Raw genomic sequence first — 15453 nt, forward strand, 5'->3', positions numbered from 1 at the left:
GAGAGTTCAAATCAGGGTGGCTAGGGGGGAGGGTGGAAGCAAGGGTCGAGTGAAAGAGAGAAGTATCGGCGTGCTTCCAGTTACGTGCAGAGAAGTTGGAGGCTAGTGGGGGGCGGGTGGGTACAGAGATTTGTAGGGCAAAAGAAATGAAAAAGTGGTCGGACCAGGTGCAGGGATACACCAGAGGAGAGGTAATATCCAAATTGGTGGTCCAAACCTGGTCCAGGGTATGGCCCTTGATGTGAGTAGCAACAGAAATATGTTGCGAGAAATTTAGGCCAGATAGAAAACCAGAAAATCTAAAGGCTTTATTGTCGGATGGGTAATTCAAAGAATAAAACGTCCTACAATTTAGTGAACACATCTTTGGGAGTGAGATACACCCTACTAGAAAGACGGGGGCAAATATAGTTTTTCTGTCTGATGTATCCTCGCAAGACATGTAATGCACCAACATGGTCATCAAAACATACCTTCATTAAATACTAGTGAGTGGATAAAAACAATGAAGGAAGCAGTAGCAAGTCAAAAAGAGTGCCACTTCCTGCAAAAACACATACGGCTAGACAATCAATTCACAGCATGTGAATCTAAAATGATTTATACTGCAAAAGAGACCAGGTACGTATCTGTTATATTGACGTGGAAGCTTAAAGATCTTCTAGATTCACTGGTTAGCCTTCTTCCTCCCTGGTAAATACATAAATAAAAATATCCAAAATGCATGCCCTGTGAGGATGAATTTTAAGCTTATAGGTGGATGTCCTAGTGAGTTAAACTGACTCCGCCTGTTCAACACCCAACGAGAAAAAACGTTTATAAACACTTGTGGTGGCAGCCATTTGATGACCGAATAATGCAAAGTATGTAAATTTAGCAACAAACTCATTATTACGGGTAACTGGTTGTTTTTTATAGATTTTCATGCGTAGCTGAGATATCTAGAAATTGCCAAAAAGTAATAATGTTACCAAGTTTGTAAAATTACTTTCCATTGTTATGCTTATGCAAGTAAATAATTAAATCTTAAAACAAAGGCTATTTTAATCCTCCCCTGCATATCTTTTTTGGTTAAACAGTCAACAGAATATTGTATGTAAGAAATCTTTGCAGGTGAGAAATAGAGCTCCGATTTCTAAATTTCTGATTGGGTTGTAGCGTCTTCAGATAAACACAAGATACTAAATAATTTCTACCGTAATCAGAGACATTTGTTGATAAGGATTCTAATGTAGTCTTGCTGTGAGAGTAGCCCAGTTCCAAAATTTCAGTAGCCAAGCTCAATAAAAAGGTGCCCGGATGCAAATAGCTTTTTTTCAAGCAACACCATGTGCATTCATTGTTGAAAACCAATAAAAGGCATGACCGATAGAGCAGGAACTATTAGGACTAGCTCTCTTGGAAAATTTGATGTTTTGGCTCATTCTGCAGACAATGGGAAGAGGCAAAACAAGAGTGAAGATAAATTGTGTTGTATCCTTTGTTACATGTCCGTAAATCTCATGGAAAGTGAAGATAAATTGTGTTGTATCCTTTGTTACATGTCCGTAAATCTCATGGAAAGTGAAACCTAGAAGTACACAGGATAGCAATTCCTTCAAAAACATACTTTTTCAGCAGATGACACATTAAAACATTTAACAAGTACCTGCATTTAGTAGCATAGTAAAAATATTTCTCTCAGCATCCAGCGCTAATTTCATATAAACCTAAATAAAACATTAACTCACTACTTAAAGTGGAGGTAGGTGGTGTTAGTTGTTCATGCATCGAGACGGATTTGTGCAGGAATGAACAGGATGAACTTTCACAACAATAAATCTACTGTCATTGAACCACAGTCACTAAGCTAATACTTCTTGGTGTACCTTTTCAGTTTGTACAATGGTGAGCGTCAATGATAATTCTCATATGAATTTTTTTTAAATAAATATTTACTGCAGATTAGACAGGATGCAGAGGGTACTAGACTATTCAAGAAAAAAAATTAAAACAGAAATCATCACTTTGAAAGGTTTAATTTACAAAAATAAATCAATATACCACAGTTTTCTGTATACCATATCAAGGAAAGACAATATATTTAACATGTCAAGTAAGAAATGCAATCAAAATATTTCTGAAGATAATGGAATGATAAAAGTCAAAGCTTGAATTCATACTTCACAAATGACAACACAATATATGTACTTGTGTGCAGTAGTTCAGTCAGTATACATCTATTAATGAACATACCACAAATTACGTAATTACAACACATGCTCTAGTACAAAACACACTATACACTGTGAGCTGCCACTAGTAAATGGTTCTCCTTTTGTTTGTCAATGTCAAAAAGGTGTCAATGATACACTGTTTACATATAATATACATTTTGTTTTATGCATAAATTATTAATACCTGGCAAAATCCACCTTTTACCATATGCAACTATTTGAGAAAATGTTCGCTGGAACTACAAAAAAATAGACTCATCGTCCCACCTCAACCCTATTCAGTCTGTGTAAAGGAAGAGGAGAATAAAAAAAGAATACAGTTATGTATGCAAACGTTTTAACTAAAATCAAACCCTAAATAAAATCCCTACTTCCTTACTAGAATCAAAGTCCTTCCTCATTTTAGTAAAAACCCTGTTATAAATTAAATCCATTGTAAATGCACCATTTGAAGGAAAGCGTATCCTCCAGGTGTGGTATTGTTTTGTTCCCCAAATTCAACATGGTTAAATGCAGTAAGACTGAAAAGTAACAGAACACTGACCAGGGAACACATTTAAAGTGAAAATGTAGCGAAGTAAAATATAGTAGATATAATTAAGGAAGATGTACATTAATGAATTCCTTATGTAACTTGCCGACATCCCTTCTTCAGGGTAACATTTTACAAAATGCATTTCAGACTTTGTTTCCTGGGGGGCATGTAAATAACTAGATGTGCGCGTCAGTGTTGAAGAAGGACACATTGATTTTAAGAATAGTGATGGTCACAGGTCTGCCTAGAACCATCCAGATCACATTCCCTTATTTCCTTCGGAACAGGCCTGTATATAGGCTGCTGCTAATGATAAAGGGGTTTAGGCATACATAGGCCCAATTTACATTTGAGCTAGTGGAGCTCAAGCTCACACTCTATTCAATGAGCACCACCCATACTTTCCAGAATGTCTGCAAAAAAAAGTAATACATAAAAAAGTAACAAAAATGGCAATTGTATTGAAATTCCCGACCACTTCAAAACTCCTTTACACTCCCGTCCCACCTACGCTTTTCATTTACTTTTCTGTCTGACCCAGCTGTACATGTTTCTGTGAAACAAGCTCCTATGAATTCAATTCATAGACAAAAACTTAACATATACAAAGTGTGTACCTAGTTAAGACTTGCTCCCTGGTTGCAGGCTTCTAAAAGGGCGAATTTTATACATTTGCACAGAGTACTGCAACATAATATTGTCAAAAGACAATCACATAAGGCATTTAAAATACATCAATTATTTGAAAGGAAGGACATTTTTATCACTGTTCCTTTCATAAACATCTTTCAGTATTCTAGTCTTTTCAAACAAAATTGGGCAGACATTATTAGACAGATGTGTGAACTGGAGTAGCAGAGTGGGATGGCGAGGAACCCCGATCAGAAGAAGATGAAATGGATCTTGTAGTTGTTTCACGTTGTAATTCCTCAACCTTCTTCTGAAGTTCAGCTCTAATAATAAGCAGGTCTTTGAGATTCTGATGAATTGGCATCTAGATGTAAAAGAAAAGCGAAACATGTTGAAAGACAACTAGTGTGTGCTGGAAAAAGAGTAAGTGCATTTTAAAACATTTAGAACAATTAACTATGTGAAAACTCAAGTAAGCAGGTTGAACAACAAGCATGGCATTATGGTGCTGGAAATAATAGTTGACTGACAGAGACAAAATTCATTTTAAAGCACAACCTTGGTTAAATATTTTCACACACTGTTGAACTGTGTGTCCTAAGGTGATACACTGCTACTTCACAAATAACTTCGCCTTCAAACCATTTTGAATTATCTTCACTATCACTTTGCGTGGGACTATCTAAACTAAATTGACAATAGTCAACCCCGAAGAACAATGCAAAAATATCCAATATACTTTGCTGGAGCTCTACAACCAAAAACAGTCACAAACATAATGGAGACAGTAGCCCCACTTACCTTCAAAAAGGAGAAAAACAAATACTCCCACCTTTTGGACTTTCTCAATGGGTTGCCAACAGCACTCATTCTGGGGGCCACACCATTGATTTGGTTTTCTCCACTTTCAGTTTAGTTATGCTTGACCCTACTCCACTGGCTTGGACTGGTCAGTATGGGATCCAATTTAATTGGCTCATCTCACCACAGGGCAGTCTCAGGATCCATGCTACTTCACAAGACATTTTTCTAAGTTCGCTCAAATCAGCTTGCTGCCTGCCTTGGCAAGCAATAAACCGATTCTTTGGGGCTCCATAGACTCTGACATGGCCAAGATGGATAACTGGCTGCACACCACAATAGAGAATTTGCACCTGTAACAGGTTGTGCTCATAGCAAATACAGGGTCTCGGGCCCCTTTGTTTTGTGAGGTGCTCAGGAAGAAGAAAAACTGTATAAGGGTGGAAACGGAATTGCGAAAGAATTACAGTGCGGAGTCTCAAGCATTGTAAAAAAGGGCTCTCAAAAGCAATGTGACACTGATAAATCTTTCAAAGAAAGAATACTATGGAAGCAGGATCAAAATGGCAAGTGACAAATTGAGAGCATTCTTTAAGATTATAAAAAAGAATTCTGGGACCAAGCTGCATGCCACAGAAGTGAGGCTCCCTCTGCCAAATGGTGCGAAGATATGGCCTCTTTTTATTCACAACAAAATACAGGCGATCCAGAATAGTCTAATAACAGCTGTGCCATTGGGTTTAATGAGATTTCTGTAAAAGACTCAAGAAGGCCTACTGTTAATCTTAAATCTGGCTCACCAACTGATCTTTGCCCTCTTTTCCTCTTGGCTTTGGATTTGACGTTATTCAGAAGGGCGTTCATAGTAGGATTAATAAGTCCCTGAACACAGCTACAGTTCTGGAAGCAGGCTAAAATCTTACCGCTTTTAAAAAAGCGAAGTGCAGATCCTGACATTCAGCCAACTACAGGCCAATTTCCATTTTGCTTGCGCCATCCACGTTTCTAGAAAAGTTTGTGAATGGCCAACTCTCAAAGCATATTGTAGTTAATAATTTATTACACCCTAGTCAGTCTGGCTTCAGACCAAGGTTCAGCACTGAGACAGCCCTCCTGGAGGTCTCTGAACTGATCAAAGGCACCATCGATGCTGGCAGTGGGGCAGTCTTGATACTACTAGACCTGTCTGCAGCATTCAATACAGTCCCGCATGCAATGCTTCAGGAGACTGGCGTCTGAGACAAGACTTGGAAGTGGTTGAAATCTTTCCTAGATGACAGGAAGCACGATGTTAGGTTGGCTCGCTTCTCCTCAGACAGCAAAAATGTCTCGGTCGGGGACCCTCGGAGGTCAGCTTTAAGCCCCACATTATTTAATATTCATATGATGCCATTCGCTGAACTCGTTATGTCATTTGGGGCCAAAATAATGTCCTATGCTGATGACACCCAGATTATTTTCAAATTTGACAAAGGGATGCCAGTTGAACAAGATAGTATTAAGCTAGGTCTCTTGGACGTTTTCTGTTGGATGAGCTTCTTCCAACTGAAGTGTAATACCGAAAAGACAGAGGTAGGTGCTCTGCGTGTGGCATAATTTTGAGCTCAAGGTGGAAGTGCACTGGGTGTGAAATTTGATAATAAATAGTCCTTTCATAATCAAATTAATTCCGTGGTTGGCAAATGTTCTGGCATACTACGCATGCTCAAGAAATACCTACACTTTTTTGCCAGTCTCCATGTGGATCATGGTAATCTTGGTGTTGTTCATGTCCAGGCTGGACTACGCCAATGCCCTACTCGTTGGTCTCCCACAATAGCTGTTGAGGAAACTTCAAGCTATATGGAATTTTGCTGCTAGACTTGTTCTCAGCTTACCTAGAAGGGAGCCCATTTCTCCTCATCTACAGAATGTGCACTGGCTTCCTGTGTACAAACAGAATGTTTTTAAGACCGCTCTCTTTTTGAACAGAGCGATTTACCACTCGGGTCCAGACTATCTGTTTTCTAGGATTTCCTTCTAAAGCCTTTCGAGAAAGCTGCACTCCTCCAACAACCACTTGGCTACAGTTCAGAGAGTCCGCCTTGCAAGAGTTGGAGGGTGGTCTTTCTCTCTTTTGGGGCAAGTGGGCTGGAACAACCTTCCTTTAGAACTCACGCGTAGGGAGGATAAAAGACTGTTCAGGAGAATGCTTAAAACCTTGCTAGAAAGAGGTTTAGTTCTCTCCCTTGCCCTTACTGTTCCAATAGCGCTGGAACACTCTTGAGTAGCTGCACATTTTATAAATCCCACTTAACATAACATTTGGTACAATCAAAATGAAAATGATGAAAGGAAGGGTCTCAGGTGTGCTGAGATCACAACTCGATAATGCAATAAACCAACCAAGTAAACATTTTGAAATTGTCACTCAACAACCAGGACCAGAATTAACTCAAAAGGAAACTGTCAAGCTTTCTCAACTTTTTCGAAGAGAAAGTTTTAGAGATTGAAAAATCAATCACTTGCAACAGAGAAAGGTTTCAAGTTACGACAGTCCACAAACATCTTTCCAAATACGAATTTCCATCCCCAGTGGAGGATCAAATCACCAACCATCCACCAAACACTAAAAAGCAGGTAACCTGGAGCAAGATCAAAACACTAAACAAAGATGAGTTCTGTAAAATCCTATTCTATACTCCCCCTATTGACTTTGATAGTAACTTCATCGCTAAGTCAAGGTACAATACTGGACTGCCTGAAGGTGGGGCAAGTCACACCCCTTTAAAAAACACATACACGCGGACCACACAACCCTGTACAATTTTCATCCGTTGTTGACTATACCCTTCCTTGCCAAATGTTGGAAAATTGTGTACACAACCAACTGTTTCAACACACTGAACAGTTCAACCTACTAGACAAATTTCAAACAGGGTTCAGATCTCGCACATAGCACAGAAGCAACTATCGTACATTTTTTGGACGACATCCTCAAGATGCTAGACTGCAATCATTTCTGACTACTCATCCTCCTAGATCTCTAGTTGGCAGTTGAAGCGGTCAATCACAACAGTCAGTCAGAACTACTAGAAAGCAGAAAAGGGATATCAGGAAACGTACTCAACTGGTTTGCATATTTCTCACAGACCATTCAGACTGATGATGGCACCACAGAATTAACAAAACAGTGGGAGGTTGTTGCGGCTTCACTGCGAAGGTGAAGAATTCACCAAATTTCATAGTTGAATGACTGCTTAGTGAAAGCAGAGTACCTGGCTGGTCAAAAACAGCTCAAGTGGATACTGTTACTTCTCTATGACTTGGTGTTAGAAATTGAGTTTCTGGTTGGCTGGGGTGTGCACCTAAGCCAGGCAGAACCCAGTTACACCCAAGATAACCCCTGTTCACTCCCTTGGTTAGCTTGACCGAGGAGTCAGGCTTACCCCCGAGGCAATGTGTAAAGCATTTGCACAACACACACCAGTGACAGCTCTAAGCACATACCAAAAAGAGACTCCACACAAGGGTATATAACAATATCCTTTGTATTAGACCGAAAACAAATTAGACCACAATCACATCAAGATCACTTTGGCAACGAGGCAATTGTGATGACATCACCTAGATCATAAATCACTGTGCCAACCAGGTAATTGTCATTAAATCACAGTTAGTACACTAAAGTAAATACTCCTAGGTGGCACAGGTCATGAAAACATCCTGAAAACAACACCATACACCATCACGGTACATATACTGCAGTTTCTTAAATATTACTCACTATTTGGGGCAATAGAAGGCATCAAAACGTCATACATCCATATCAGAACACATATGCAGCATTTAAGGTAGAAAGACATGTAACATCAACAGATCACCATATGCCACCCTAAACACATCAGCAGCGATAATCTTACAGAGTCCAGTACTCTGGCACTCCTCTTGGCGGGGTTACAGCAATCCTAGAGGGGCTGACTGTAAAAGGACAGGTAGCTAGCTTGCTGATGTACCAAGTAGGCGTAGGAGCAACCGAGCGCCTAACAGTAGGGATACAGTAATATTTAGGCAGTTTTCACTACAGGCATCCACTTTCCATAACCACACACTGCCGCCTCTGACCGTACCTGATTCAGCCCTGAGGCGGGGCTAGAAGCAAGCCCGATGCCTCTGATGCAGCTCCGTGAGCAGAAGAAGTGGACACTGCTACTGTGTTGGGAAGCCCTCCTTGGGTGTCCGCTAATGAGCCTGGCTGGAAGGTGGCGGAATACAATACTCACATTGGAGTTCCTCCCCGGGCCTCAGAGGAGAAGGGGCACGAGGCTCGTAGCATTATGCTGCCTTTTGGCCTGGTGCAGCTGGGAGGCTCCTGCAACGTTCGCTCGAAGCCTGGTCAGCAGAGAGCCTCAGTCTCCGCCTGGTTCCAGCTGCGACTTAAGCAGGTGCTTCCTGGTTGCCAGGGGCAATGGAGGGGGGCTCCTCCCCGAGTGGTCATGGCCTTGGCTAAGGCTCTGGACTTACGAGGCAGGTTCGGTGGCAAGGCGATCACAAAAAGCTTTTGTGAACAGCTAACGTGCTAAGGAGCATACAAATGAGGCCAGCCCCGGAAAGCTTTTGCAAAGCAGGTGACATGCTCCAAACAGTACCCACGCTTCAAATTGGCCCCAACAAAGTGCTCAATATGCACTGGAGGGAAAAGAGAAGCGCTCTGCCTGTATTAGAAGGTGAAGCAGGGCTCCCCCATATATACTCTCTCATCAGAAGAGGTCTCCAAGAGCTGTATGCCGGAAAAGCATAAAGCAAAACAGGAAAGGGGGGCACGCCACTCAGTTGCTGGAGAACACTGAGGGAAGCCAAGGCAGGAATGTAGGCAGCAGGCTAGTACACAGAGTCTTTCAGGTCAAAGAGGCAGTTCTTCTTGCAGCTCAGCAGGCCACAGGTCATCAGCACAACAAGCAAGGGAGCCCTATTGGTGGATCCTCCTGACAACATAACCGATCCTTCTGGCCAAGTGCAGTCTGTAGAGCCAGCAGCATCTCGTTACAAGTCCCACACAAAGTCTAAAATCATGGGGTCACAGCCCTTTTGTACTCTACCTCTGTGCACTGTTGCTACCACAAATGTGATTTACTAGAACTCAAAACAATTTTTAGAACTTTCTTCAGACTTCTCAAAAGTCTCCCTTTTCAACAAATTTAGAATAGCACAAATAATACTCATAAACAATGCTGCTTCTACTCAAGCGTTATCGTTGATTTATAAAGGTTTTCTCTAATTTTCCTAACTTAAATATGCATTTTTAAACAATAAACAAACAGTATTGTTTCAACATTATTCATATAATTTCTTGTTGAATCTGGTGAATGCCCAATGCATTTCGAGCCCGATTGGGCTCTTCTTCAGGGGCCTGAAAAACAAAACCTATGTAAAAATGTTATTGACATGTACAAACTCAATGTGGCTATAAACTTTCTCATACTAAGCATCCAATCATGCCAAGGATCACAATGTTCTTTATATCTGGTCTCCACGTTCGCACCGTTTGACAAAGAATGAATGAAAATGAAAAAATAAAAATAAAATGAAAATGCATTCAGAAAATGAAATTCGGCGCTCTTCTACCCCCTTCATCACCACCGTGACGATACGTGCTCTTTAAACATACGAGTACTCACTCAATTCCCGTTGCCAAGTGTCGTCTTTTCCTTTGCAAAACTGAAAAACCAAGAAACATCCTAAAAATAGCCGCTTTGAAAACACAAATAAAACCGCCAACTCTATCGACCTGTTCGCTTACCTCAATGTTTCTCAAAAAACGTCTTAAGATCAATGTCCTCAGAGGGTCTTGCGCTCCTCTTAATAACAATTTTGCTTCTCGTACACCTTTAAAAAATATGCGCATGGTGAGAACCAGCTAAGAACTTCACTGGGTTAACACCCTCATGTTCCTATTTCGAGACACTTCAAATACCCCTACACTTACCGATTAAACCAACTCGCTAAGCGTCCCACAAGCACCAGGGCTGTAGAGTTTTCAATCTCTACAGCCCCTGCGCTTGTGGGACAATCTGGTCTCCACGTTCGCACTGTTTGACAAAGAATGAATGAAAATGAAAAAATAAATAAAAAATGAAAATGCATTCAGAAAATGAAATTCGTGACTCTTCTACCCCCTGCAACACCACCGTGACGATACGTGCTCTTTAAACATACGAGTACTCACTCAATTCCCGTTGCCAAGTGTCGTCTTTGCCTTTGCAAAACTGAAAAGACAAGCAACATCCTAAAAATTGCCGCTTTAAAAACACAAATAAAAATGCCAACTCTATCGACCTGTTCGCTTACCTCAATGTTTCTCAAAAAACGCCTTAAGATCAATGTCATCAGAGGGTCTTGCGCTCCTCTTAATAACAATCTTGCTTCTCGTACACCTTTAAAAAATATGTGCATGGTGAGAACCGGCTAAGAACTTCACTGGGTTAACACCCTCATGTTCCTTTTTCGAGACCCTTCAAATAGCCCTACACTTACCGATTAAACCAACTCGCTAAGCCTCCCACAAGCGCCGGGCTGTAGAGTTTTCCCAATCCCTGGGTATATGGAATACAACTGTACAAGGGACTTACAGGTAAATTAAATATGCCAAACAGGTGTATACCAATCTTAGACAGGCACTTTAGCACTGATCAGCAGTGGTAAAGCGCCCAGAGTCATACAACCAACAAAAACAGGTCAGAATAAATACAGGAGAAAGGTAAAAGGTTCTAGGATAACCCTGCAAAAAGGGCCATGTCCAACACTTCGGCTTTACCATCAACGGCCGAAAAACGTACCTCTCCTAAACAGAGACCTTCATTGTGCTAGTACTGTCCACGAGCCACATGAAAGCCTTTCCACTTCCACAGAGAATTGAAGATATTCAGTGGAATATTCCAAGCTTTCTTACTCAGACTCTGAACCCCGGTTGTGAAAGTCTTGTGTCCTCTTTGTCAGTTGTAGTCACATGCCAGAACTCTCTAGTAACATTAACAACTACAGAACGCCTAAGCTGCAGAGAGACGTCTTGATCCATAGGCTCATTAAGACTTTATAATGTTTATTTAGGCCGAGCAGATAGGATGTGACTAGATATCTTACAAGGATTACAGAATAAGCAGCTTGTGCCTGCAAGGGACAGGAACAGAACTATCCACTGCTGTTCACTACCCAAGACATGACCTCAAGTAGGCAGTGTTAACTTCATTACAAGTAGTTTTTTAAAGGAATTTCTTAATGTTTTTAGTGACTGTAGATTTCATAAGTATAAAGTTAATACCTTTATTACAAACATATATAAATAGAACCTACTGTCTATACTGCGGCATGCAATGGAGGCGGCATGTGTAGCTAAGGTCAGGTGGCAGCCAGTTTGATGCATCTGGCTCTGCACTTGTATGACCTCTGGGTGGTGTGAGAGGACAATGGTAATGCATGGCCAAGCGTGCTCAATGTATCAGGGGCTCCCAAGGGCTGTCCTACAAATCTTGCAAACTGTCTGCCATGCCACTGCAAACCTACTCCAAACCTGAACATTTTCTTTTTCATTACCTCTTTCAAATTGCCACTTTTTGATAATACAATGATTTTTAATATTCTATTTTGGCGACCTGATCAGGTGTCTGGGGAGGGATAGGAATCCATAAACTAGCTGAAATTTAGCCCTTGGAAGATTTCGGGGAATGTAGGGGGTTTCCCCAAACTGACAGCCGAGACTTGCTATACAGGCATGTTAAAGAATTTTGCCACGTTTTATTTATACCTTAATTCTTATACAAAAGTAGTTACTAGAAATTTAAAATTACGTTTTGAATTGCTGGGTAGCACAGACGAAACCTGTAATACTAGTCCTGACTTTCTGTTGCCCAGTTAGACATTCGATCTGGCAGCTTTTCTACGAGCATTCCATATTCATAAATTCATAAAACGTTATTAGCACTTGTATTCGGGCATACTTTTTCAATGCAGCGATAGACAATAGTAACAGTATTATTATTCAATTGCAAGGCTAAAGTGATTCTTTTTACTGTGCTTTTCAGCACAGCTGACTGTATCGCTTGCTCAAGGCCAGCTATTTATTACCTAGCAATTTCTGCACAAACATGTTTTTCTGTTCTACTTTAGCAAACGATAAAACGTGGCTGTAGGTGAATTCTATTGTGGGATATCAGATCCATAAAGGAGCCAGTTTCTGTGCAGAAAGATCACAACAACAGAACCCATTCGATGTAATAAAATAGGGAGATCAAACTGTATTGCTGTGTTGTGAGCCTGCCTACAAAGCCTGTGAATGTGAGAGTCAATGTTTTCTGGGCTACCAAATTCATTAATGTTGCTACCTTTATTTGCAATCATGCAGATCCAATAATAATGCCTCGTGGCTGTGAATTCTCACATCCCCATATGTTTCTAGGAAATTCAATAAAAATACATTAAATACAATAAAAAAGAATCTTATCAAGGAAACAGCGAATTTCTGATCGCAGTCGGTTTTGAACTACCACACTCAACTATGTGTAAAGGAAAAAATAACTACTATCTCACCAGCCATTTTGACTAAGTGTAATTCCAGAAAAACATTTGCGTGCATGCGTGCGAATAATACAGAAGTATTTCTATAGCGCCCACTGACGCGCTTCTGGGAGGACCCGCAAGTCAGTCCTCTATTGTCTGTGATTCGAAAAGTGTAGCCTACGTGGAAAATGTTTTGTTGTCGTGCATGGGGTGAGGAGAGGGATTCCAAATGTGTCCCACAACTTGTGGCTGTAACTAAGCTTAAAGTGAAGCAGAAAGACGTCATCCAAAATAGATAGACTTGTGCTCGACTACATTTACCATCCTCAGGTGTGTTTGTAGTTTTAAATCCAACATAATGGATGCCCAACTGTAGGATTCCCTGGGACCCCACAATATCCTTCACACCACAGGGACACGTACATTCCTCTAGCATAAGGAACAGCCCAGCATTTTTTGGTAATTACTCCTCTTTGAGGGCACTACTGAGGCTGGACCTACCACTTACTAGGAGTGGTGAATGCCCTTCTTCAAATAGATTTCTCCCTTGTTTTGTAAAATAATCTATTGCACGGCTAACAACCGTGGGAGCACCTTAAGGTGGGTATGATCCATTCTATCCCCTCCCCGCCCCCCCGGTACCCTCTACCCTCCTTGAGGGTCCCAATATCATCCACTAATTGTATGATTTGTATACTCCTCACTTCCAGAAGCTCACCATGGACGGGCAAGGCTTGAGCTTTGGAGAAGATGATGCAGCAGCAATCCTTAGAACACCATCAATACTAGGCCTAGAGACTGAGAGCGCCACTGAGAGCAGTTCAGCTGATTGGCAGACTCTTGCAGATCTCAAAAGAGAATGGGTGAGAATCTCACTACATGGCGCCCTTATGGCATAATATTTTAAAGCCAAGATAGCACCTACCGGTTTAATTGTCAAGAACTTCCCCTGGATATTTTGGGAAGATGGCCAGTTTAACATAGAATGGTCCCAAATTTCCTGGAAATGCACCCATGACCTGTTGATCCCGATAGTAAACACGGCAAAACGGCTAGCAGATGAGTTATTAGTGCAAATCCAGGCTTTGGAAAGCACACTCAAGAGCGCGGTCCCCAACCCTGGCTTCAAAACCAAGCTGGTTGAAATAAATAAGGAATTGTCTGAACATAAGGAATATCTTATGAAACAAAAAATAACCAAACTCCAGAAGGATATCCAACGATTTGAAAAAGAGAAGGTCTACCCTTACCTGAAAGCGGATTACACTCCCCCAGGTACAGGCTACCTCTCCGACTCTAGCGCCAATTACTCGAGGCGAAGCTCCAACAGTGAAAGCAACTCAAGTGGGGATGATTGGCAACCCCGTCAACGCAGAGGGGCCAGAGGGGGTAGGAGAGGACAGAACAACTACTCACAACCACCCTATCATGGACTACCTTTCTGGCAATACCCAACATTCCCTCAAATGATGCCGCAATCTGGTCCTCAATACCCGCCACAGTCCGCCCAACAAGGTATCAACCGCCCTTTTGTAGACAGAGGCTGGGGTAGAGGGCGAGGGCGAAAGAGAGACAAAGGGCCAGAGAAACGAGTACAATGGGAGGATACCACAACTCAGGGAATGGACACCAGGAGCAAGACCACCAAGAAGTGAGTCTGGTAGTTAACCTTTCTACACGCCAACTCAACCCAGATGAAGAAAGCGTCCTACAGAGGGGCCTTGGATTTGTTCCAACCCCTAGAGTAGACAACTTCCAGCAAACAGTGGGAATACAAAAGTTCTTCCGCAAAAATTTGGCTAAAGGCTTTCTTTGAGGGGAAACCCATGGAAACGGATGAGGACTCTGGCCTCCGGAATCCCTCCACCTTCACACCGCACAGCGGTATGGTCCCAAATGAAATATTGACCTTTAAACAGGCGGCATTGAAAGACTTGAAAACTATCACTGTACACAACAATCATACCAATATCTCCAAGAAAGAACTGGAGATATTAGAATCCCTGGCCAATGACCCTAAAATCACGATCAAACAGACGGATAAGGGGGGTGCCACGGTGTTGATGAACACGACTGACTACGACACTGAGTGCCAGAGTCAATTGGGCAACACACGCTACTACACACCCATTCCCCTGAACCCAACTGAACATCTAAAGAACACCATCTCAGGGATGGTTGAGTCAGCAGAATGCCAAGGGTGGATTAGTAAGATGGAGGCGGACTTTCTGGTCAAAAAGGATCCCAAGGTCCCATATTTCTATATTCTCCCAAAGATTCATAAGGAGATCACTCCAGTCCCTGGCCGCCCAACAGTCTTCAGGATTGACTCAATACTGGAGCCCTTGTCTCAAGTCTGCGACCACTTCCTCCAGCCACTGGTAAAAAACACCCCTTCCTACATACAGGACACCATGGACATGTTGCGCTTACTGCACGACTTCCAGGACTATACCCAGTTCGACTTCCTCATCACGCTCGATGTGGAGGCCCTCTACACTAACATCCCACAGAGGGCCACACTCGGGGTGATTGAGGAAGCATTTAATACAGGCTCATGGGAATCACCAACACCCACAACATTCATTATGGAATGTGCAGAAAAAGCCTTAACTGAGAACTCTTTTGAGTTCAAGGGCCAATACTACCACCAGACACAGGGTACCTCGATGGGTAGCACCTTTGCCCCAAGCGTGGCCTGTCTATATGTGGCAGACTTTGAGGGCAAATACATCTCGC

The 15453-nt window shown here is 41.9% G+C and overlaps 1 protein-coding gene across 12 annotated transcripts in view; it reads right to left on the reverse strand.

The window, feature by feature from the left end:
* Window positions 1-2002: 2002 nt before the first annotated feature.
* The window catches only part of MTMR1 (myotubularin related protein 1), a 449026-nt gene continuing 435575 nt past the window's right edge, over window positions 2003-15453 (reverse strand). For all 12 annotated transcript variants that reach the window (XM_086918594.1, XM_086918596.1, XM_086918593.1 and 9 more), the window contains one exon: window positions 2003-3745. In XM_086918594.1, coding sequence (XP_086774720.1) covers window positions 3581-3745 — 165 coding nt within the window. In that variant the 3' untranslated portion in view covers window positions 2003-3580. The remainder of the gene's footprint in view (window positions 3746-15453) is intronic.

This window comes from Lissotriton vulgaris, chromosome 4_1 (genome assembly GCF_964263255.1).
Source record: "Lissotriton vulgaris chromosome 4_1, aLisVul1.2, whole genome shotgun sequence".
Classification (NCBI taxonomy): Eukaryota; Metazoa; Chordata; class Amphibia; order Caudata; family Salamandridae; genus Lissotriton; species Lissotriton vulgaris.